Source organism: Hyperoodon ampullatus, assembly GCF_949752795.1.
Source record: "Hyperoodon ampullatus genome assembly, chromosome: 14".
NCBI lineage: Eukaryota > Metazoa > Chordata > Mammalia > Artiodactyla > Ziphiidae > Hyperoodon > Hyperoodon ampullatus.
This window is the reverse complement of record NC_136927.1, coordinates 31,061,808-31,079,767: the sequence shown is the minus strand read 5'-3', so window position 1 is coordinate 31,079,767 and position 17,960 is coordinate 31,061,808. Positions and strand designations below refer to the sequence as shown.

At 49.2% G+C, this 17,960-nt stretch overlaps 1 protein-coding gene across 1 annotated transcript in view; it reads left to right on the top strand.

Annotated features, from left to right (window-relative positions):
• Positions 1–348: 348 nt before the first annotated feature.
• LOC307063034 (uncharacterized protein) overlaps positions 349–17,960 on the top strand; it is a gene marked incomplete at both ends in the record, with an annotated part of 141,439 nt that continues 123,827 nt past the window's right edge. The window contains 9 exons of the mRNA XM_079719028.1: positions 349–421; positions 1,071–1,142; positions 4,706–4,759; positions 6,235–6,395; positions 11,112–11,182; positions 12,979–13,144; positions 13,221–13,364; positions 14,010–14,181; positions 16,481–16,611. Coding sequence (XP_079575154.1) covers positions 349–421; positions 1,071–1,142; positions 4,706–4,759; positions 6,235–6,395; positions 11,112–11,182; positions 12,979–13,144; positions 13,221–13,364; positions 14,010–14,181; positions 16,481–16,611 — 1,044 coding nt within the window. The remainder of the gene's footprint in view (positions 422–1,070; positions 1,143–4,705; positions 4,760–6,234; positions 6,396–11,111; positions 11,183–12,978; positions 13,145–13,220; positions 13,365–14,009; positions 14,182–16,480; positions 16,612–17,960) is intronic.

Here is a 17,960-nt window from a genome sequence, read left to right as displayed (position 1 = left end):
AATTTCGTTTCTTTTTATGGCTGAGTAATATTCCATTGTATATATGTGCCACATCTTCTTTATCCATTCATCTGTCGATGGACACTTAGGTTGTTTCCATCTCCGGGCTATTGTAAATAGAGCTGCAATGAACATTTTGGTACATGACTCTTTTTGAATTATGGTTTGCTCAGGGTATATGCTCAATAGTGGGATTGCTGGGTCATATGGAATTGTGTACTTTAAATGGGAGAATTGTGTGATATATTATCTCAATAAAGTGGTTTATAAAAAAACACACTTATTGTGGGAAGCAGGTGCCTAAGAGGAGGGGCTGGTCCACGAGGCCTGCAGGGGCTGACGGAGGTGATGCCTGAGGAACTCGGCTGCCTGGAGCCTGAACACCACAGGGTGCAGGTAGATGTGGGGCTTGGGATCACGTGTGAGAGGACCCCTCCCCCCGCTTCCTAGAGGACTTGTGCCCCTTCTCTGCTGGTGGTCCTAATGTGTGCAGGAGGGAGGCCTTGGGCCTGAAGGATTGAAACACCCCTCAGCTGCTGAGAGCCGTTTCCGAGGCTGGGCTGGCCCTTCTCTTTGCTTTGCCCACCATAAGTGCTGGGAAAGACAAGCCCAAAAGCAGACCTCAGAACTCGATAGTGGTGACGGTTGCACAGTGCTGTGAATGTATTCAATGCCAACAAATTGCCACTTTAAAATGGTAAATTTTATGTTATATCTATTAGACCACACACACAAAAAGGCAAACCATGCTACGTTGCCTTCTGCCCTGAGAGCTTCATTTCCAAGGCTTGAAGAGGCAAACCTTTTTTTTTCCCCCTAGACTGAAAAGGGATTTTTCCCCCTCACTGGTCAGAAGCCCCTCCCTCCCTCCCCGTGCTAAGCTCTTTATTGGAGGCTCCTGACTGGCTGGGTCTTCACCCTGGAAGCCACCTCCGCCCCTTCCCATCCCCAACTCCTGTGCTGGGAGTGTGAATTGAAGCTGAGCCCTCCGCTTCGGGAAAGAAGGTTCCTTTCGGGGCTGCTCTGAGCCGCTCTGGAGAGAGAGGCTGGCTGTGTCTCCCTCGGGCCAGCGGCAGTGCCAGCGCCCATGGGGCTCCTTGGTCTGGTCCTGCTCTGGGTGCTGACGGCCGCGACTTCAGGGAGTAAGTAAAGCTGCTGCAACCTTATTCCTTCCGGGGTGGAATGGCGGCAGCCCAGATGCACTGGGGACAGTGTTTTTATAGCCAAGTGTATGTTTACCTGTCCTTCTGCTGCCTCCCTTGGTTTTGCCTTTCATGGGGAAAAGGAGGGAGAGATTACAGGTGGATTCCTCATCTCTCACTCCCAACTTTCACCAACATCCTCTGGAAACTGAGACCAGATCTGAAATCCTGAGTGAGGAAACGCTGACTTCCAGACTCCCTGAGCCTGGGTGCAGGGATGCTTAGCTGTCTGCAGGGATACTAATACTCCGATGCAGGGTAACAATGTGGAATGAACTTTAATTTGTTGTCTATTTACTGCAGGAAGGTACAGGACAGTGCTATCCATTAAAAATACAACGCAAGCCAATATGTAATTTTAAATTTTCAAGCAGCCACATTTAAAAAGTGTAAAAAAAAAAAAAAAAAAAGCAAGTGAAATTAATTTAATAATTATTGTACTTAACCCAATACATCTAAAATATCATTAGAAAATGTAATTGATATAAAAAGTATTAACAAGATATATTTCCTGTTCCTTGAAACCCAGTGTATACTTTATACTTAGAACATATTTCAATTTGGATACCAAATTTTCATTGCAAATACTTGATCTCTTTCTAGATTTCTTAAAATTTCAAGTTGAAAAAGTACTTTTGTATACTAAGTTGTTTCAAACATACTTAAAAGTTTTCCAATAACTGACTTGAGCACAGTTTTTAATTTAAATTTAATTAAAGGTTTCTTCATAACACCAGCCACATTTCACACGTGGCTGGTGGCTACTGTCCCAGACAGTGCAGGTCCGATCACAGCTGTTTTACTCACTGTATTTTCGCCTATTTGCCTCCACACAGCTGGTGTTTAGTGAATCTTGTGCTGGCTGGATATATAAATGAACGGGGATCACAACTGACACCTGAGAAAGCTGAAATGAGACTTGATTTCATTTCTGAAATGAGATGACATCAACTTCAGTCTGTTTCAGATCTCTCCCTAGAGGCGATGGGAAGATTTATTACCTCCCGGCGCTCACTGTTTTCCCCTCCTTGGTTGATTTATTTAGTAGGATCATTGAATAGTCTTTGTTTTTCTGAAACCTTTTTTAAACTTTAGATATGTCTTTTTAAGTGCTTGAGAAATGGAAGGGAAACAGGCTTGGTTCAAGCAGAATGCTCTGAGAACACACTTTACTCCTGGGAGCTTGTGGTGGACCTGGGCTTGTAGGCATCACTGCCCTCGGCATAGCAGGGCGGAAAAGCAGACGTAGGGGTTATCGGTGGAGCAAAGAAGCCAGAATGCTGGGTCTGTGCACAACTGGGAGTTTAAAGATTATGCACACACATGTTCAATCTGACACCCAGGGTCCAAGTGATCAGAGTTGAAAGAAAGTTGAAAGGGAGACTGATTGACTTAAATGTCTTTGAAATGTGATTTTATCCATTGATATTCTACTTTAATGCAAAGAGCATTTTGTTGGATGAGCCAAAACATTCGGGGGAAAAAAAAAACCCTGCCGAATACCCTAACATGTTCTATTATCTCAAAGGGTTTAAATGGAATGGTATAAAATGCACTTTCCCCCCATTCTGGGAAAGTGTATTTTTCTTAAGGGATTAAACAGGCTGGCATGTGTAATGATTACCAGTTGAGGCACAGTGGGGTGGTTTTGAGGATAGAAATGGTATTATTGGAAAGTCATTGTATGAAAATGCCTGCAGATGGACCCCTGGCTAAGGCTGTTCTGGAAGGGTATGGATGATGCCCAGGAAATGCCCAGGCGTGTGGTTGGAAGGAAGGACAAATGAGGAGTGACAGTAGGTGGAAATGGGGAGGCTTTCAGGTGAGGTTGGGACAGGCAGATGGAGAGATGCTGACCCTTCCCAGGCAGGTGGCCTGAGGATCCCCTGCAGAGTGTCCTCAGCAGCCTGAGGAGGTCCCTGGCCGTTCTGTTCATACTCTGGTTGTTCTGCAGCTTAGATGGTGGCTAAATGAGGTATTACGAGATCTGTTGGGGAGCCAAACTAGACAACCATCCTTTACTGCTGTAGCCTCTCGGTCTTGCCTTTGTTGGTTCACCTGTTCCTTTATTCACTCACTCACTCACTCATTACTTCATGATAATGCAGTGGTTAAGGCTGTGGACTCAGGGTGCCTGGGTTGAAACGCTGGCTCCCCTCCTAACTGTGTGCTCTCAGTCCCTATGCCTCAAGTGTCTTTATCTGTAAAATGGGAGTAATAATTGCCCTCACCTCAGGGGATTCTCAGGAGATTGAAGGCGTTTAATGTATAAATTGCTTGGAACAGTGCTTGGCGGACGGTAACTGCTGTGCAAGTGTTAGTTGTATTCATTCACTTAATCATTCCAGTCTGTCCTGGGGATCAGGAGCTGGGGGATACAGTTTTGACAAAGGTGACCAAAATAATGAAATCATTAAAGTTTCACAAGCCTTATGAAGAGAATAGGATGCTAAGGTAGACTACCAGGTCTGTATCAGAGATAGACACTGAGAAGTGAGGAGGGAGAGATGTTTTATTGATTGATTGATTGACTGATTTGGCTGTGCTGTGTCTTAGTTGAGGCATGTGGGATCTTTAGTTGTGGCATACAGGATTTAGTTCCCTGACCAGGGATCAAACCCAGGCCCCCTGCATTGGGAGTGCAGGTCTTAGCCACTGGACCATCAGGGAAGTCGCCAGGGAGAGATGTTTATGCTGAGGCCTGAAGGAGCCTAGGATGTGAGAGCAGGTGGAAGAGTGTTGAGGCCAGAAGGAACAGCATGTGCAAAGGCCTTGAGCTGGAGAAGAACCAGCATGGCTGGAGGTCAGGAGTGGGGGTGAGATGTGGCCAGAGGGGCAGACAGAGGCCAGCTCTCATGGGAAGGATTTTATTATGAGTGCATATGGGTTGGGGTGGGTAGGGCGGGAGACTTAGGGGCTGTTAAGCAGGGAGTGATGTGATTGGATTTAGACTTTTAAAACATGACTAACTGTGGGGGATGAACCGTGGACATGGGGGATAATTAGGAGGCTGCTGCAGTTGTCTAGGTGAGAGAAGATGTGGCTTTGCCTAGAGTGATGGTGATGGGGATGGAGAGAGAGAAGGATGGAGGGAGGGAGGGAGGAATCAATAGAGGGGAGATGGATGGGTAGATGGAGGGAGGGAGGGATAGATGGAGGGAGGGAGGGAGACCTGATGGAATTGGCAGCACTTGCTGACACATGGGACTTGGGGTGATGATAAGGGAAAAGAGGGAAAGCACACACGACTCCCAGGTACCAGCTCTAGCAATGGGGTGACGGTGATGCCAGTGCCCAAGATGGGGAAGAGCAGGGTGGGGACGGGGCAGGGAGTCACTCCCAGCCCCATGAGAGAGAGGAGAGCTGGAATGATCTCTTTTTGTCCCCTTGGCCCCCGGACCCTTAAATGACCTCTTTCAAGAGCAGGTCAATGGCCCATGGGGTGGGGCTGTCGCATGCCTCCTCCTGGCCTTGCCCTGCTTCCATCTGATTTGTGATTTCAGAAATTCCAGACTCGCTGGTGGAGCAGGCGGCCTCCTGCATGACTTCGTGCTCAGGTGAGCAAGTCTCTCCGGAGACCTTATCACACTTCTGGTGACCCTGAACCTGAGACAGGGCCGGTAGGTGGTTGAGGAGGCGAAGCTGACCACTGCCAGGTGTGATTAGGGACAACCCCAGAGGGCCTTGGCTACATTCCCAGGGAGGCCCTTTTGGGAGGAGCAAGACCCGTTCTGCAAAGGCCACCAAGTCACCAGCATTTAGAGAAGCAAATAGCACCCTCAGGTTAAAATGGCCTTAAGCCATCCCAGCCCTAAGGCCCCTGGGCTTTTTCCTCATACTTTGTGGTCTCCAGGTGGAGTAAAAGACTTCAGCCAAGTGATTCTTTTTGCATCTTGGGGTAGAGTAGATTAGAGAAACTTGGGGCAAATTGTTCGGAAAGAAGCCTTTTGGGAATGTGAGATGTGGTTATATTTGAGCACAAAGAAATTAACATGAATATGTTAATTCAATTCCAAGCCCAGGAAAAGGGTGAGGTGTCATAATTAATAGTTTAATAGTATTTTGCAATTGGTCCACTGGTCTAAATAGAAGGTTTAAAAAGCATAGACTCTGATAAACCATAATGGAAAAGAATATGTAAAAATCTCTATATGTTTAACCGAGTCACTTTGCTGTACAGCAGAGATTGGCACATTGTAAATCAACTAGACTTCAATTAAAAAAATAAATAGAAAGAAAGAAAGAAAGAAAGAATGAATCACAGACTCTGCTCCCTAGATCTGATCTTCCCCAGAGCACCTACTTCACCTCCCCACTACCTCCAATACCTCCAGACTGGCCAGCCCTACAGCTCTGTTTTCTGTAAAGATCAGGATAATCTCTCCAACCCACTTCCTGCCCCCACTGATAACCACCAAGGCAGTAGGTGAGGAATCAGACTGCCAAGGTTTGGATCTCAGCTGTGCAACCTTGGGTAAGTTAGTTAACCTCTCTGAGCCTTGGTTTCCAACTCTGTAAAATGGAGAAAATAAGAGTGCCCACCTCAAAGTTGTTATGAGGCTTCCATAAGTTAATATAAAATAGATCAGTGGTTCTCAACAAGGATGATTGTATCTCCCAGGGACATTTTGCAAATTCTGGAGACATTTTTGCTTGTCACAACTGGGGTGTGCTACTGGCATCTGGTGGGTAGAGGCTGGAGATGCTGCTAAACATCCTACAGTGCACAACAGAATTATACGGCCCAAAATATTAATACTGCCGAGGCTGAAAAACCCTGATGTGTATAAAGAGGGCCTAGAACATGAAACACTGGGTAACATTTATTAAGCACTTATTGTTATTATCTTTATTTTCTCCTTCACTCTCTTGGGGTCTGCAGCCACCCAGCCTTCCCCTGAGCTGGGAGCAGGCAGCTCATAGACCAAAGGAGAGAGGGAGGTGGCAGTAAGGATGGCTAAGTAGTCCAGGTGGAGTTGAGTCTCAAAAGGTTTCGGACTGTCAAGGTGACACTGTGTCCTCTGCCCTCCAGGTTCAGCTGATCCCCACCTCCCCCTGGGCACCAGATACACCTATCACTTTTCCACCAACACCAGCACCAGCCTGCAGGGGGCCCAGGAGGAAGGGAGTGGCCTTGGTCTCCAAGGCTTGGTCACCCTTGATGTGCTTGGCCCCTGCCAGATGGCTTTACGGGTGAGTATCTTTGGGTAACCAGGAGGTCATGTTGACATGGGGGAGGGCCAAGGGGAAACCACAGCCCCTGAAATTTCCCATTTGTCTGATAAATGGAGAGGAGCTTTCTGAGGAATCTCAAATTCAGCGAGTGAGGGCTCTAGAGTAACATGGGAACATGGTGCCATTTTGGTTGTAGGAGATACCATGGTAGGTCCAGTGCGGGGAGGAGCGGGGGTTAAAGAAGGAGTGAAGGGTATTTCTTGGAGCAAGTAGAGCCACAGGATGGGGACACGCTGTGTCCTTGGGAGGACTGAGGGTCACAAATGGGGAAGCTGCAAGTCCCAGGGGTGAGCAAAGTCAAAGCAAGTTAAGGTCTTGTAGACAAAGGAGCAGACTAGGGTGGACACCGAAGACCTGGTTGGGGCCTCCAGGCCTCCCCTGGTTTCCTTTGTATAGGCACACCTCGGAGATATTACAGGTTCGGTTCCAGGCCACTGAAATGAAGCAAATATTGAAATAAGGCAAGTTATACAAATTGTTTGATTTCCCAGTGCATATCAAAGCTATGTTCACACTATACTGTCATCTGTTAAGTATGCAATAGCATGATGTCTAAAGAAAGTACATGCCTTAAATAAAAAGTATTGTATTGCTAAAAAATGCTAATTATCATCTGAGCCTTCAGTGAGTTGTACTATCTAATAGTAACATTAAAGATCACTTACACAGCTCATGCTAACAAAATAATAATGAAAAAGTTTGAAATCTTTTAAAAATTACTAAAATGTGACACAGGCAAAATGAGCAAATGTTCTTGGAAAAATTGTGTTGATAGCTTTGCTTGATGCAACCTTCAGTTTGTACAATAAAAAATGCAATATCTGGGAAGCACAATAAAACGAGGTATGCCTATACTGGGCAGTGGTGGTGTTAGTACTGGCTTCAGTCAAGGTGGAATTATGAGCTAGATTCTCTTGGTGGTTGTAGGTTTCTTTTTCATCAAGATTTTCCTGAAGCTCCTCCATGTTCTTGCAAATGGAAATGCCTGCCCATTCTTCTCTGTGCCCTTTCTGATGACTCTCATGTGTTTCCTGGACAAACCCTCCCACCCTGCCTAAATGGTCTCTTAGTTTTCACTAAAGTCTTATGTCCTACTTGGGAAGCGTTTTTGAACTGGCTGGAGCACTTGCTGACAAGAGTTTCTCAAAACTGCTTTGGGGGATTCCCTGGCTGTCCAGTGTTTAGGGCTTGGTGCTTTCATTGCCAGGGCTGGTTGGGGAACTAAGATCCTGCAAGCTGTGTGGTGCGCGGCAAACAAACAAACAAAAAACAAAACCCAAACTCTTTTGTTATGTTTCATGTAGACCTCCGGATGGGGTCTTTTATTGGGTGGCTCTGAGCTGCCTCTGAATTCTTAAACTATCCAAAATGTTAGTCCTGGTCAGAGCTGCCACTTTACTAGTCTTTGCTGTCCTTTAATGTCTATCAAAACACTAGTAGTTGTTTTTTCTGCAGGGCCAGTTTTCACAAGGCAAATTATGTACTGCGGTTTTATTTGCTTGTTTCCTTTGTTTTTAGCATTAATAAAATTGATAATGTCTAATGTTGGCAAGGGTAGAAAGAATTGGCTCATTTCAAAGATTTGTGGCACAGAGACTTCCCTGGCAGTCCAGTGGTTAGGACTCCGCGCTTCCACTGCAGGGAGCGCGGGTCCAATCCCTGGTTGGAGTATTAAGATCCCACAAGCCACGTGGCGCAGCCAAAACAAAAAACAAAAAAATCTATTTGTGGCATAAATGGAAAATTTACAGCCACTCAGGACGCAATCAATTAAATATATTTTTGAGGGAAAAGGGTGAAAATAAGTATTGAGAACAATGAATTTCACTGGTTAAACACTCCCCTGTAGCCACCCCCAGATCAAGAAACCCCCATAACCGCCCTCATTCTCTCTTCCAGTCACCTCTGCCAAAGGCTCTCCTGAGTTCTAGCACCATAGCTTAGTTTTGCCTGTCTTTGAACTTCTCTTTAAATATTTATTTATTTATTTAGGCTGCGGCCGGGTCTTAATTGCGGCATGCGGGCTTCTTAGTTACGGCATGTGGACTCTTAGTTGCAGCATGCAGGCTTCTTAGTTGTGGCACGTGTGATCCAGTTCCCCGACCAGGGATCGAACCTGGGCCCCCTGCATTGGGAGCTCAGAGTCCTACTCACTGGACCACCAGGCAAGTCCCTGAACTTCTCTTTAATGGAATCATACAGGATGTTCTCTTTTGTGCCTGGCTTCTTTTTATTTTGATTAAAAAAATTTTTTTTTATTGTGGTAAAATGTACATAACATAAAATTTACCATTTTAACCATTTCAAGTGTACAATTCAGTAGCAATAAGTATATTCCTAATGTTGTGCAACCATCACCACTCTCCATATCCAGAACATTTCATCATCCTAAACAGAAGCACTGTACCCCTTAAACACTAACTTCCCTTTTCTCCTTCTCACAGCCCCTGGTAACCTCTATTTTACTTTCTGTCCCTGTGAATTTGCCGATTCCAGGTGTCTCTTGTAAGTGCAGTCACTTATCACAAACAACTCATGATCAACCTGTGACCTTTTGTGTCTGGCTTCTTTCACCTTTTATAAGGTCTTTAAGGTTCATCCACATTGCAGCATGTAGTAGAACATCATTACCCCCTCTTTTTTTTTTTTTTTGATATGATACTTTACAGCTTTGTTTCTTTTTTAATATTTATTTATTTATTTTGGCTGTGCCGGGTCTTTGTTGCAGCATGCGGGCTTCTTCGTTGTGGCATGTGAACTCTTAGTTGCAGCACGCATGTGGGATCTAGTTCCCCGACCAGGGATCGAACCTGGGCCCCCTGAATTGGGAGTGTGGAGTCTTACCCACTGGACCACAAGGGAAGTCGCCCCCACCTTTATTTTTTAAATATGTTGGTGTTGTATTTTAATTCAATGTGTATATTTTTATTTTTAAAAATTTTTTGGCCACGCCACACGGTATGTAGGATCTTAGTTCTCCGACCAGGGATCGAACCCATGCCCCTGCATTGGGAGCGTGGAGTCTTGACCGCTGGACTGCCAGGGAAGTCTCCAGAACTTCATTCCCTTTTAAAAAATTAGTTTTTTTTTAAATTGTAAAAACGCTATAAAGTTTACTTTTTTTCATATTTATTTACTTATGTATTTATGTATTTATTTGGTTGCGTCGGGTCTTAGTTGTGGCAGGCAAGCTCCTTAGTTGTGGCTCACAGGCTCCTTATTTGCAGCTCTCTGACTTCTTAGTTGCAGCACATGGGCTTCTTAGTTGCAGGACATGGACTCCTTAGTTGTGGCAGGTGAGCTCCTTAGTTGCGGCTTGAGGGCTCCTTAGTTGTGGCTTGCTGTCTCCTTAGTTGTGGCACATGGACTCTTTAGTTGCGGCATGTGGGCTCCTTAGTTGTGGCATGCGAACTCTTAGTAGCGGCATGCATGTGGGATCTAGTTCCTGGATCAGGGTTAGAACCCGGGCCCCTGCATTGGGAGCGCGGAGTCTTAACCACTGCACTACCAGGGAAATCCTAGTTTACCCTTTTAAAGTGTGCAGTTCAGTAGGTTTTTAAAAAAAATCTCTACTTAACTTTTAAAACATATGCTTTAAAAATACAGTTATCATGGATAGCTTTCAAGCAAGTGGTCAGACATAAGCGGTATTGGTAATGTGGCCGAGGGATTCATTGTCCAGGACCACATCTCAGTGTCAAGTGGAACTGTATTTCACCCTAAGATTTCAAGCCTGGGTTACTGGGGAGGTGACAGACCCTCTGTCAGGGGACGGGAGCTGGTGTTGAGGAGACAGGGGAATTAGGTTTTAGACAAGATGAATGGGGACTAGTTACTTTGAAAAAGTGAAATCACAGGGCAGTGAAACCATGTGATACTATAACGGTGGATACGTGTCATCATACATTTGTCCAAACCCATAGAGTGTATGACACCAAGGAACCCATATGTATACTACGGACTCTGGGTGATAATGATGTGTCAGTGTAAGTGCATCAGTTGTAACAAATGTTCCACGCTGGTGGGGATGTTGATAATGGGGAGGCTGTGCATATCTGGGGGCGGGGAGTATACGGGAAGTCTCTGGACCTTCCCCGCAATATTGCTATGAACCTAAAACTGCTCTAAAAATACTCTAATTTTAGAAAAAATGAAACCAGTCAGGTTAGGGATGCAGGTTTTAGGGGTGATTTTATTCATCTTTAGAGAGCCCATCTTTTGCAATAAGTACACACACACACACACACTCACCCCCCCAAACACACACGCGCAACCATGGTGGTACTGGGACATCCAAGTTTTTTATTCAAGATGACAAAGCTTTTTTTTTGGTTTGCTTTGCAATCCTAACTTAGTTTTGTTTATACCGTGGAGCCATATGAATCTCTCACTCAAAGTTCCAGGGCCTTTTGGGGCAAAACGAGAAGCTAATGAGAATTTTCTGTACATTGAGTGGGGAGCAGAGGTGCCTGGCTATTTGAATGATTTATCCCTGGAGACAGTCAGCATCTACCACCCTGACACTAGACTCTTCCGCTCAAGGGATGGATCTCTCTGCCGAACCCTCCACGTGGGTCATGCTGGGTCCCAGAACTACTTTAGGTGGTGCTGGTGCTGGTGCGGTCCTGGAATTCCCCAGGAGAGGTCACCAGCTCTCCGTGCTTTCTGCTTCAGCTCCAACACTTCCAGGTGACATCCATCCTGGGGTCCAAGGTGGAAGTTCTGAAGGAGTCAGAGAGTTTGAGGTAAGACGCTGGGCCTTGCTCCCGACGGGGCTGGATATGTGAGCCCTGCGCCCTCTTCCAACGGCTGCCGGGCGCTGGGTGCACCAAATTATTTTGGAAGAACCCGATTCGGGTGACCCTGCTGCAGCAGAAAGAGGCTGTCTTGGACTGAAGTTCAAAGAGGGTTCCACCTTTGTTTTGACCGTGTAAACTCCCAGACCAGACCATTGATGAGGACCATTGTGATGTGGGAGCCTTGAAGGAGTCCACATTGCCTCAGGTGGCCTTCCCTTATCTGGTGGAAGGAACTCGCCCCATATGTTCCTGGCTGTCACGCCCGGCATGTCCAGATTTTGTGTCTGCCCAGCACCCTCTGGCCTTCATCCTTAAGAACATTCTGGAAGACACCGGGCACCCGTTGAGGTCTGCCCTTCTTCCTCACCCCCGCTAAGATGGGGGTTTTCCTGGAGACCCATAGCTTCCCCCTTCCCAAGCCAAGCTCCCCTTTGTGACTCAGCCAAGCCTGGAATTCTCCCTCGGCTGTGTTTCCCAGGGCTCCCAGCAGCGGCTTTAGTGGCCTCAAAGCTCAGTCCAGCCACCAGCCTGAGGACAAGCCATCTCCACAGATTCCTCTTCCTTTTTTATTGCAAATTCATTTGTTAAAAAAATAAAGCCTTTGTGTGGGCATACAGGGATGGGGGATGCTGCTGAGGGGTCAGATGGAGCCCTACTGAAAAGCTTAGGGTGGTCTTCTAGGAGGGGACAGCCTGGGCTATTGTCCCTGGGCGCCTCATCAGAAATGCGAGTGGGCAGGGCTGTCAGCTCCTGAGAGACCAGACTGACACTAGCTATTCTGGAAGGGGCGGGCGCCATTAGCATTTCTCTAGCCTGAGGCCCTGGGGGCTGCCTCCAGTGGGGGTAGGGTTGGGGGCCCCAGACTCCACTGGGAGCTGGAGAGGGGGTGGTAACCTCCCCTGGGAGATTCAATAGGGCCACTTTTATCCCTCAAGATTCTGCTTGCTGGCTAGCTGGTGAGGTTTGGGGTTTGAGCAGTTTCCCCTTTATCGTGGGGCACCTCTCTCTTCCACCTCCATCCACTGTCCACAAAGGTGGGCACTCCCCCAGCCCTCACCCCCGACCTGCCCCATCCCCTCCCTCACCAGGCCATACCAGACACAGGCTCCTTGTCGTCAGGCGAGGGGTGGCGGGAAGAGAGTACTGGGCTGAGCTCTGGTCCCAGCTCCTCGCAGACTGGCTGTGTGATCCCCTCCAGGAGCTCCCTCCACCCCATTTTCTCCTCTGTACAGTACTGGAGTCTCAGACACTTCCAGCTCAGGGTTCCTGAGACCTGTGACTCTGGAGCCATCCTGCCTGGGTTAGAATCCCAGCTGTGGCCCTGAGTGTCACCTTACCACTCTGAGCCTTAAGCTCCTCATATACAGCGTGAGTGGGGGATGCTTCCTCCCTGGTGAGCTGGGAAAATGAGAAGTTTTGCAATGCAGGATGCCCTTGGAAGCTCAGCTTTTTGTTCATTCAAGCTGGGTCGACACAGGTACATTTTGTCCAAGTGGCCACAAGGTTGGGAGCAGCTTGGAGCAAAGAGTTGGCTGCCTCCTGTGTAGTTTGAGAAGTAGCTGGAGAGCTGAGCTGAGGAGGGAAGCGAGACCATTTGGGGGGGATATGGGGGTACCTGGGTGCTTCCCATGGGACTGACCCATGGGGTGGCACACAAGAGGGTCAGGGATGTTCTGGCCCTGACGCGGAAGAGGTGGCCGGGGACCTTGGAGGGGTCCCCCTGACGCCGGGCCCCCGCGCAGTGCCGCTCTGGGCCGCGTGCCGCTGCGCTTCGTCCTGCACGCAGGGCGCGTGGCACGCCTGTGTCCTGGCCACTCCGAGCCGCGCTGGGCGCTGAACGTGAAGCGCGCTGTGCTGAGCCTCCTGCAGGGTCGCCCGGGCACCCGCAGCCCCCAGACCGTCGAGGAGGTGAGGTTCGAGCCTGGAGGGGGTAGGTGGTCGAGGGAGGGGGGAGCAGGGGACTGACTGGGCTCCGCTCGCCCAGGTGGATATCCTGGGCAGGTGTCCCACCGTGTACCAGCAACGCGGAACCAGGCTGCACAAGACCAAGGACCTGGCGCAATGCTCCCTGCGCAGGGTGCGCGCCTCCCTGCGCTCCCAGGCCCTGCCCGCGGCGGAGGTGAGTACCGTGCCCGCGACCCTCCCATCCTCTTTGCCGTGCCGCCTTCTTTCCCCTCCTCCCTCCTTAGCTCCCCTCCCTTTTCTCTTTATTCTCTGCTCCCCTCCCCCCTCCATCTCTCAGCCCCTCTGCCCACCACCCTGCTCCCCTCCCGCTGCTTCTGCCCTTTCCCTTCCCCCCACTTCTTCTCTCACCCTCCTCTCCTTCCACCCCTCACCCTACCCCCCCTTCTCCTCCCCTCCTCTTCCCCTCTCCTCTTCCCCTCTCCTCCTCTTGGGTCCGTAGCTCCCTGCAGGTGAAAGTGTCGTGTAAATAATAAGCAACTGTATAAGGATAAGGGATGATCACTGCTGATTATACAAAGCCTCAGCATCTAGAGGCTGATGCAGGACTGCAGACTCTGGTGGTGGTATTCATTTTCCAGCTGAGGCTTTATCGTTCCTCTCCTTGGGGTTACTGCTTACTGCACGTTCTTGCTTTTTTTGGCCTTCCACCTCTCTCTGTGGGGAGGGGGGTCCTGAAGCTCCAAGGCAGCCCCCAGTGGGCTCCCCCCAAGCCTTGGCCCTTGCTGCTGGTTTCAGGGGCCCCAGGGGGGGTTCTCTCACTGCCAAGGCCTGGCCTGAGCCTCCGCCTTTTCCCCCCACGGTCCAGGAGGCCTTCCGCCTGACCTGTGTCCAGAGTTTCCAGGCCGGAGTGCTGGGGGAGGCGTCCTGCATGGAGCTGGACACCGTGGGGCCCCTCTCCGGGGAGGCGAGTGCTGTGCAGATGCGGACCCTTTCCTCGCTCACCCTGCTGTCTGAGATGCCCCAGGACCCAGCGGTCGCAGGTGAATGAGGGTGGGCACAGGGACCCTTAGGTGAGCCTCACAGCCTGCTCTGGCCAGAGGGGCTCAAGCAAGCCTAGGCTCCACTCCTCTGTCCCTGTCTGGACACTTTCTTTTTTTTTTTTAATAAATTTATTTATTTTATTTTTGGCTGTGCTGGGTCTTTGTTGCCGCGCGCGGGCTTTCTTTAGTTGCGGGGAGCAGGGCCTTCTCATTGCAGTGGCTTCTCTTGTTGTGGAGCACCGGCTCTAGACGCGCGGGCTTCAGTAGTTGTGGCATGCGGGCTCAGTAGCTGTGGCTCACGGGCTCTAGAGCACAGGCTCAGTAGTTGTGGCTCACGGGCCCAGCCGCGCCGCGGCATGTGGGATCTTCCCAGACCAGGGCTCGAACCCGTGTCCCCTGCATTGGCAGGCGGATTCTTAACCACTGCATCACCAGGGAAGCCTGGACACTCTTGAACTGTTTCTGAAAGTGGCCATCGTCAGGAGAGTGAGCCTCTCTTTCTAGAAGTTTCTCTGGAAGTTTCTCTCGGCTCACAGGGCCCAGGCTTGGTCTTGGCCTCCTCCCTGGGTGGTCCTCAGTGGAGATGGAATCTTCTGGTTCCCAGCTTTTGTGGGAGAATCCACCTTACATCTGATGACCCTTCAACCTGACCATTTTGGGGGCAAACTGACTCAGGTTTCCTGATTTTCTGGAAAGTTCCTGCCCACATGTAGCATCCCCTGGAGCTTGGGTCCCTTCTATGATTTCGCACAGAAAGAAACAAGCAAGGCATGCATGTGAGGAAAAGAGTTGTTTGTTTTTGTTCTTGTTTTCCATGATGGAAAAATGGCTATTTCCCTGAATAATGAAATAAGGGTAGTTAGTTCTTATTGCTGACAGTTTGGAAGGATTTACTGTGGGCCAGTATCTGTGCTGAGTGCTTTATGTGGATTATTTGATTTAATTCTCATCATGACCCCATTAGGAAGTTACTGTTATTATTAGTTGTATTTTTCATTTAAGGAAAATGTTTCCAAGAGGTAAAATGACTTGTTTGAAGTCACAGAGCTAATGAGAGACCGAGCTGGGACTTGGACCCCCGGGGTCTTTTCTATAGCCCTGGTGGGTTGAATCATGTTTGCCTCGGAGGACAGACTCCCTGCCTGCACCACCCTGGGGAGAACCCAGCAGGTGGGGACTGAAGCCCCGGGTCTTCCCAGCATTCCCTCTGGCTCCACGGAGCCCAGGCTGAGATCCCAGGCTGACCTGCCCCCTGAGCCCTCCCTCAGGCACAGACACTGGCAGTGACTGGGACATCTAGTGTCAGGACCCGGTGGTTCCCCGTTGAGTGGACCGTTGAGTGGAATGAGCTTTTCATACATACGTTTTTTAAACAGCTGTAGTTGAGATGTAATTCACATACTGTGCAACTCATCCATTTAAAGTGAACAATTCAGGGAATTCCCTGGCGGTCCAGTGGTTACAACCCGGTGCTTTCACTGCTGGGGTCCTGGGTTTGATCCCTGGTTGGGGAACTAAGATCCCCCTAGCCGCGTGGCATGGCCAGAAAAAGAAAAAAAAGTAAAGTGAACAATTCAATGGCTTCTAGTAGAGTCAGAGTTGTGCATCTATCATCACGATCAACTTTAACTACGTTTTCATCACCCCAAAAGAAACCTTGCACCCATTTGCTGTCACCTCCTGTTCCCCCAGCTCCTGGCAGCCATGAATCTACTCTCTACATTAGTCCATTCTGGACATTTCATGTTAATAGAATCATATAGTATGTGACTTTTTTTTTTTCTTCTTTTTTTGGCCGCACTGTGTGGTGCGCAGGATCTTAGTTCCCTGACCAGGGATCAAACCTGTGGCCCCTGCAGTGGAAGTGCCAAGCCTTAACAGTTGGACCGCCAGGGAAGTTCCCAGTATGGGGCCTCTTATGACTGGCTTCTTTCACTTCCCGTAATATTTTCAAGGTTCATGCATTGTTGTAGCATGTGTCACAACTTGATTTCTTTTTCTTGCTGAATAATCTTCCATTGTATGGATGAAGTTTTTATGTTTTCTCTGTCAATCCCAAGAGGGCTTTGGAGTCAGCTTATTTGGCCATCCCTTACTGATGGGTACGTAGGCTGTTTCCCGTCCTTTGCTGTTAGCAGTAACGCTGCCATGATTTTCCTTATGCATGTTCCCCTCGCCTGTTGCCAGAAACATGCTGAAGGAAGCATTGGCAGGGTGAGGGGGTGGCTCCCAGGGGTCCCTCTACTCACTCTGGCATTTCCCCCACGTGGTCATCCCTGGCCAGCACTTCCCATCTCAGATCCAGACGATGGAGACTTAACCCCAAGCAGCCTGTTGTACGAATGGGAGGAGACACCGTCCCAGGCTACGGTGGCCATGGTGGCTGAATCAGTGAGGAAGCTGTGCCTGGCTCAGACCACAAGCTTCGAGGTAAGTGGCTTCTCCAGCTACAGGCCAGAGTCTGCCTGGGGCCTGGTTCCCTGGGACACCTTCCTCTTCCTACCAGATCCTTTACGGTCTACTTGCTCAGGTGTTCAGTATCAGGACTGCTGTGTACTGTTGGGTAGGTTGTGCACTGCACAACTATGCCCGGTTGTGAAAGCAAAGAAGGGGAAGAAATCTAGCTGGTGTATGCAAGCCTTGGCCTCGTGCAGGTTGGATATGAGCTTAGAGGAGGCCTTTTTCTCCTCTGTCTGTCTTTGGGCAAATGGTCCTTTTGGGCTCATAGACTAACCTTCTGGACCTGGCCTGTCCTAGAGATCTCTCAGGAAATCTCCAGCCATACCCAAGCCTCAGCATTGAGGAGTTTCCACCAAGTCAAAAACACACGGCCCAGGCCTTCCCTGGAATTCCCAGCTGTTTAAAGTCAAGGGGTGGACATGATGTCGAGGTCTCATAGCTCAGAGAGGCTCAGAGGTCTCTGAGACATCTGTCTGGTTCCCTCCTTTGTGACTGATGACAGTGTTTCTGAGAGTACCAAGGCCATGCTGTGATGATGTGCCTTCTCCCTGCCTGTTCTGTTCTGAGACAGAGCCCTCCACCTGCCTGTAAGAGGAGAGCCCTGAGGAAGGCTTAACGCCCTTCCTGGGGAAAGAAAATAATGCATCTGGGCTCCGTGTGGAGGCTGCCTTCCCACGTTCTCCTTCTGATGGGACCTTCCACGTCACAGGAGCAATGTTCCTATTGGCAGGGCCCTGGTTTGCTTAGCCTGTGAACTCTTCGGTTTGTTCAGCAAGATGAGGGGCTTACTCTGTGCCCTTATGATGAATGAGACGGAAATAGTCCCTGCTTTCCCAGAGCCTAAAATCCAGTGTGGGGGAGATGGATGGTAACCACTGCAAAGGTACAAGGGTTTTAGCTGTTGATGAGCACTGAGAGAACAGAGCGGGGATGTGGCTGTGACCACCTTAGGCCAGGGGTCTAGCAGGATACATTGGAGTTGAGACCTGGGCTGGTCCCTTGGGGATCCAGGGGACTAGTGCTCCAAAAAGAGGGTTTGGCCAGGGCCAAAGTCCTGAGTCTGAACCTCGTGGGCGTGTTTGGGGAGCAGGCAGCTCAGCCTGGCTGGAGCTCAATGGTGAGGACCAGTGGGGTCAGGTCCTGCAGGGCCTCGTGGTCAGGATGCCTTCCAGAACATTCTAGACACATAGTAATCTTTGTTGTAACATCCCTGCCATCCACAGCTTAGAGCTGGATGTCACCAGTGACATTTTGGGGACTTTCACTGTGTCCACTATTTCTGCCCATCTCAGTGTTGCTAATGACTTCAACATGAGAAC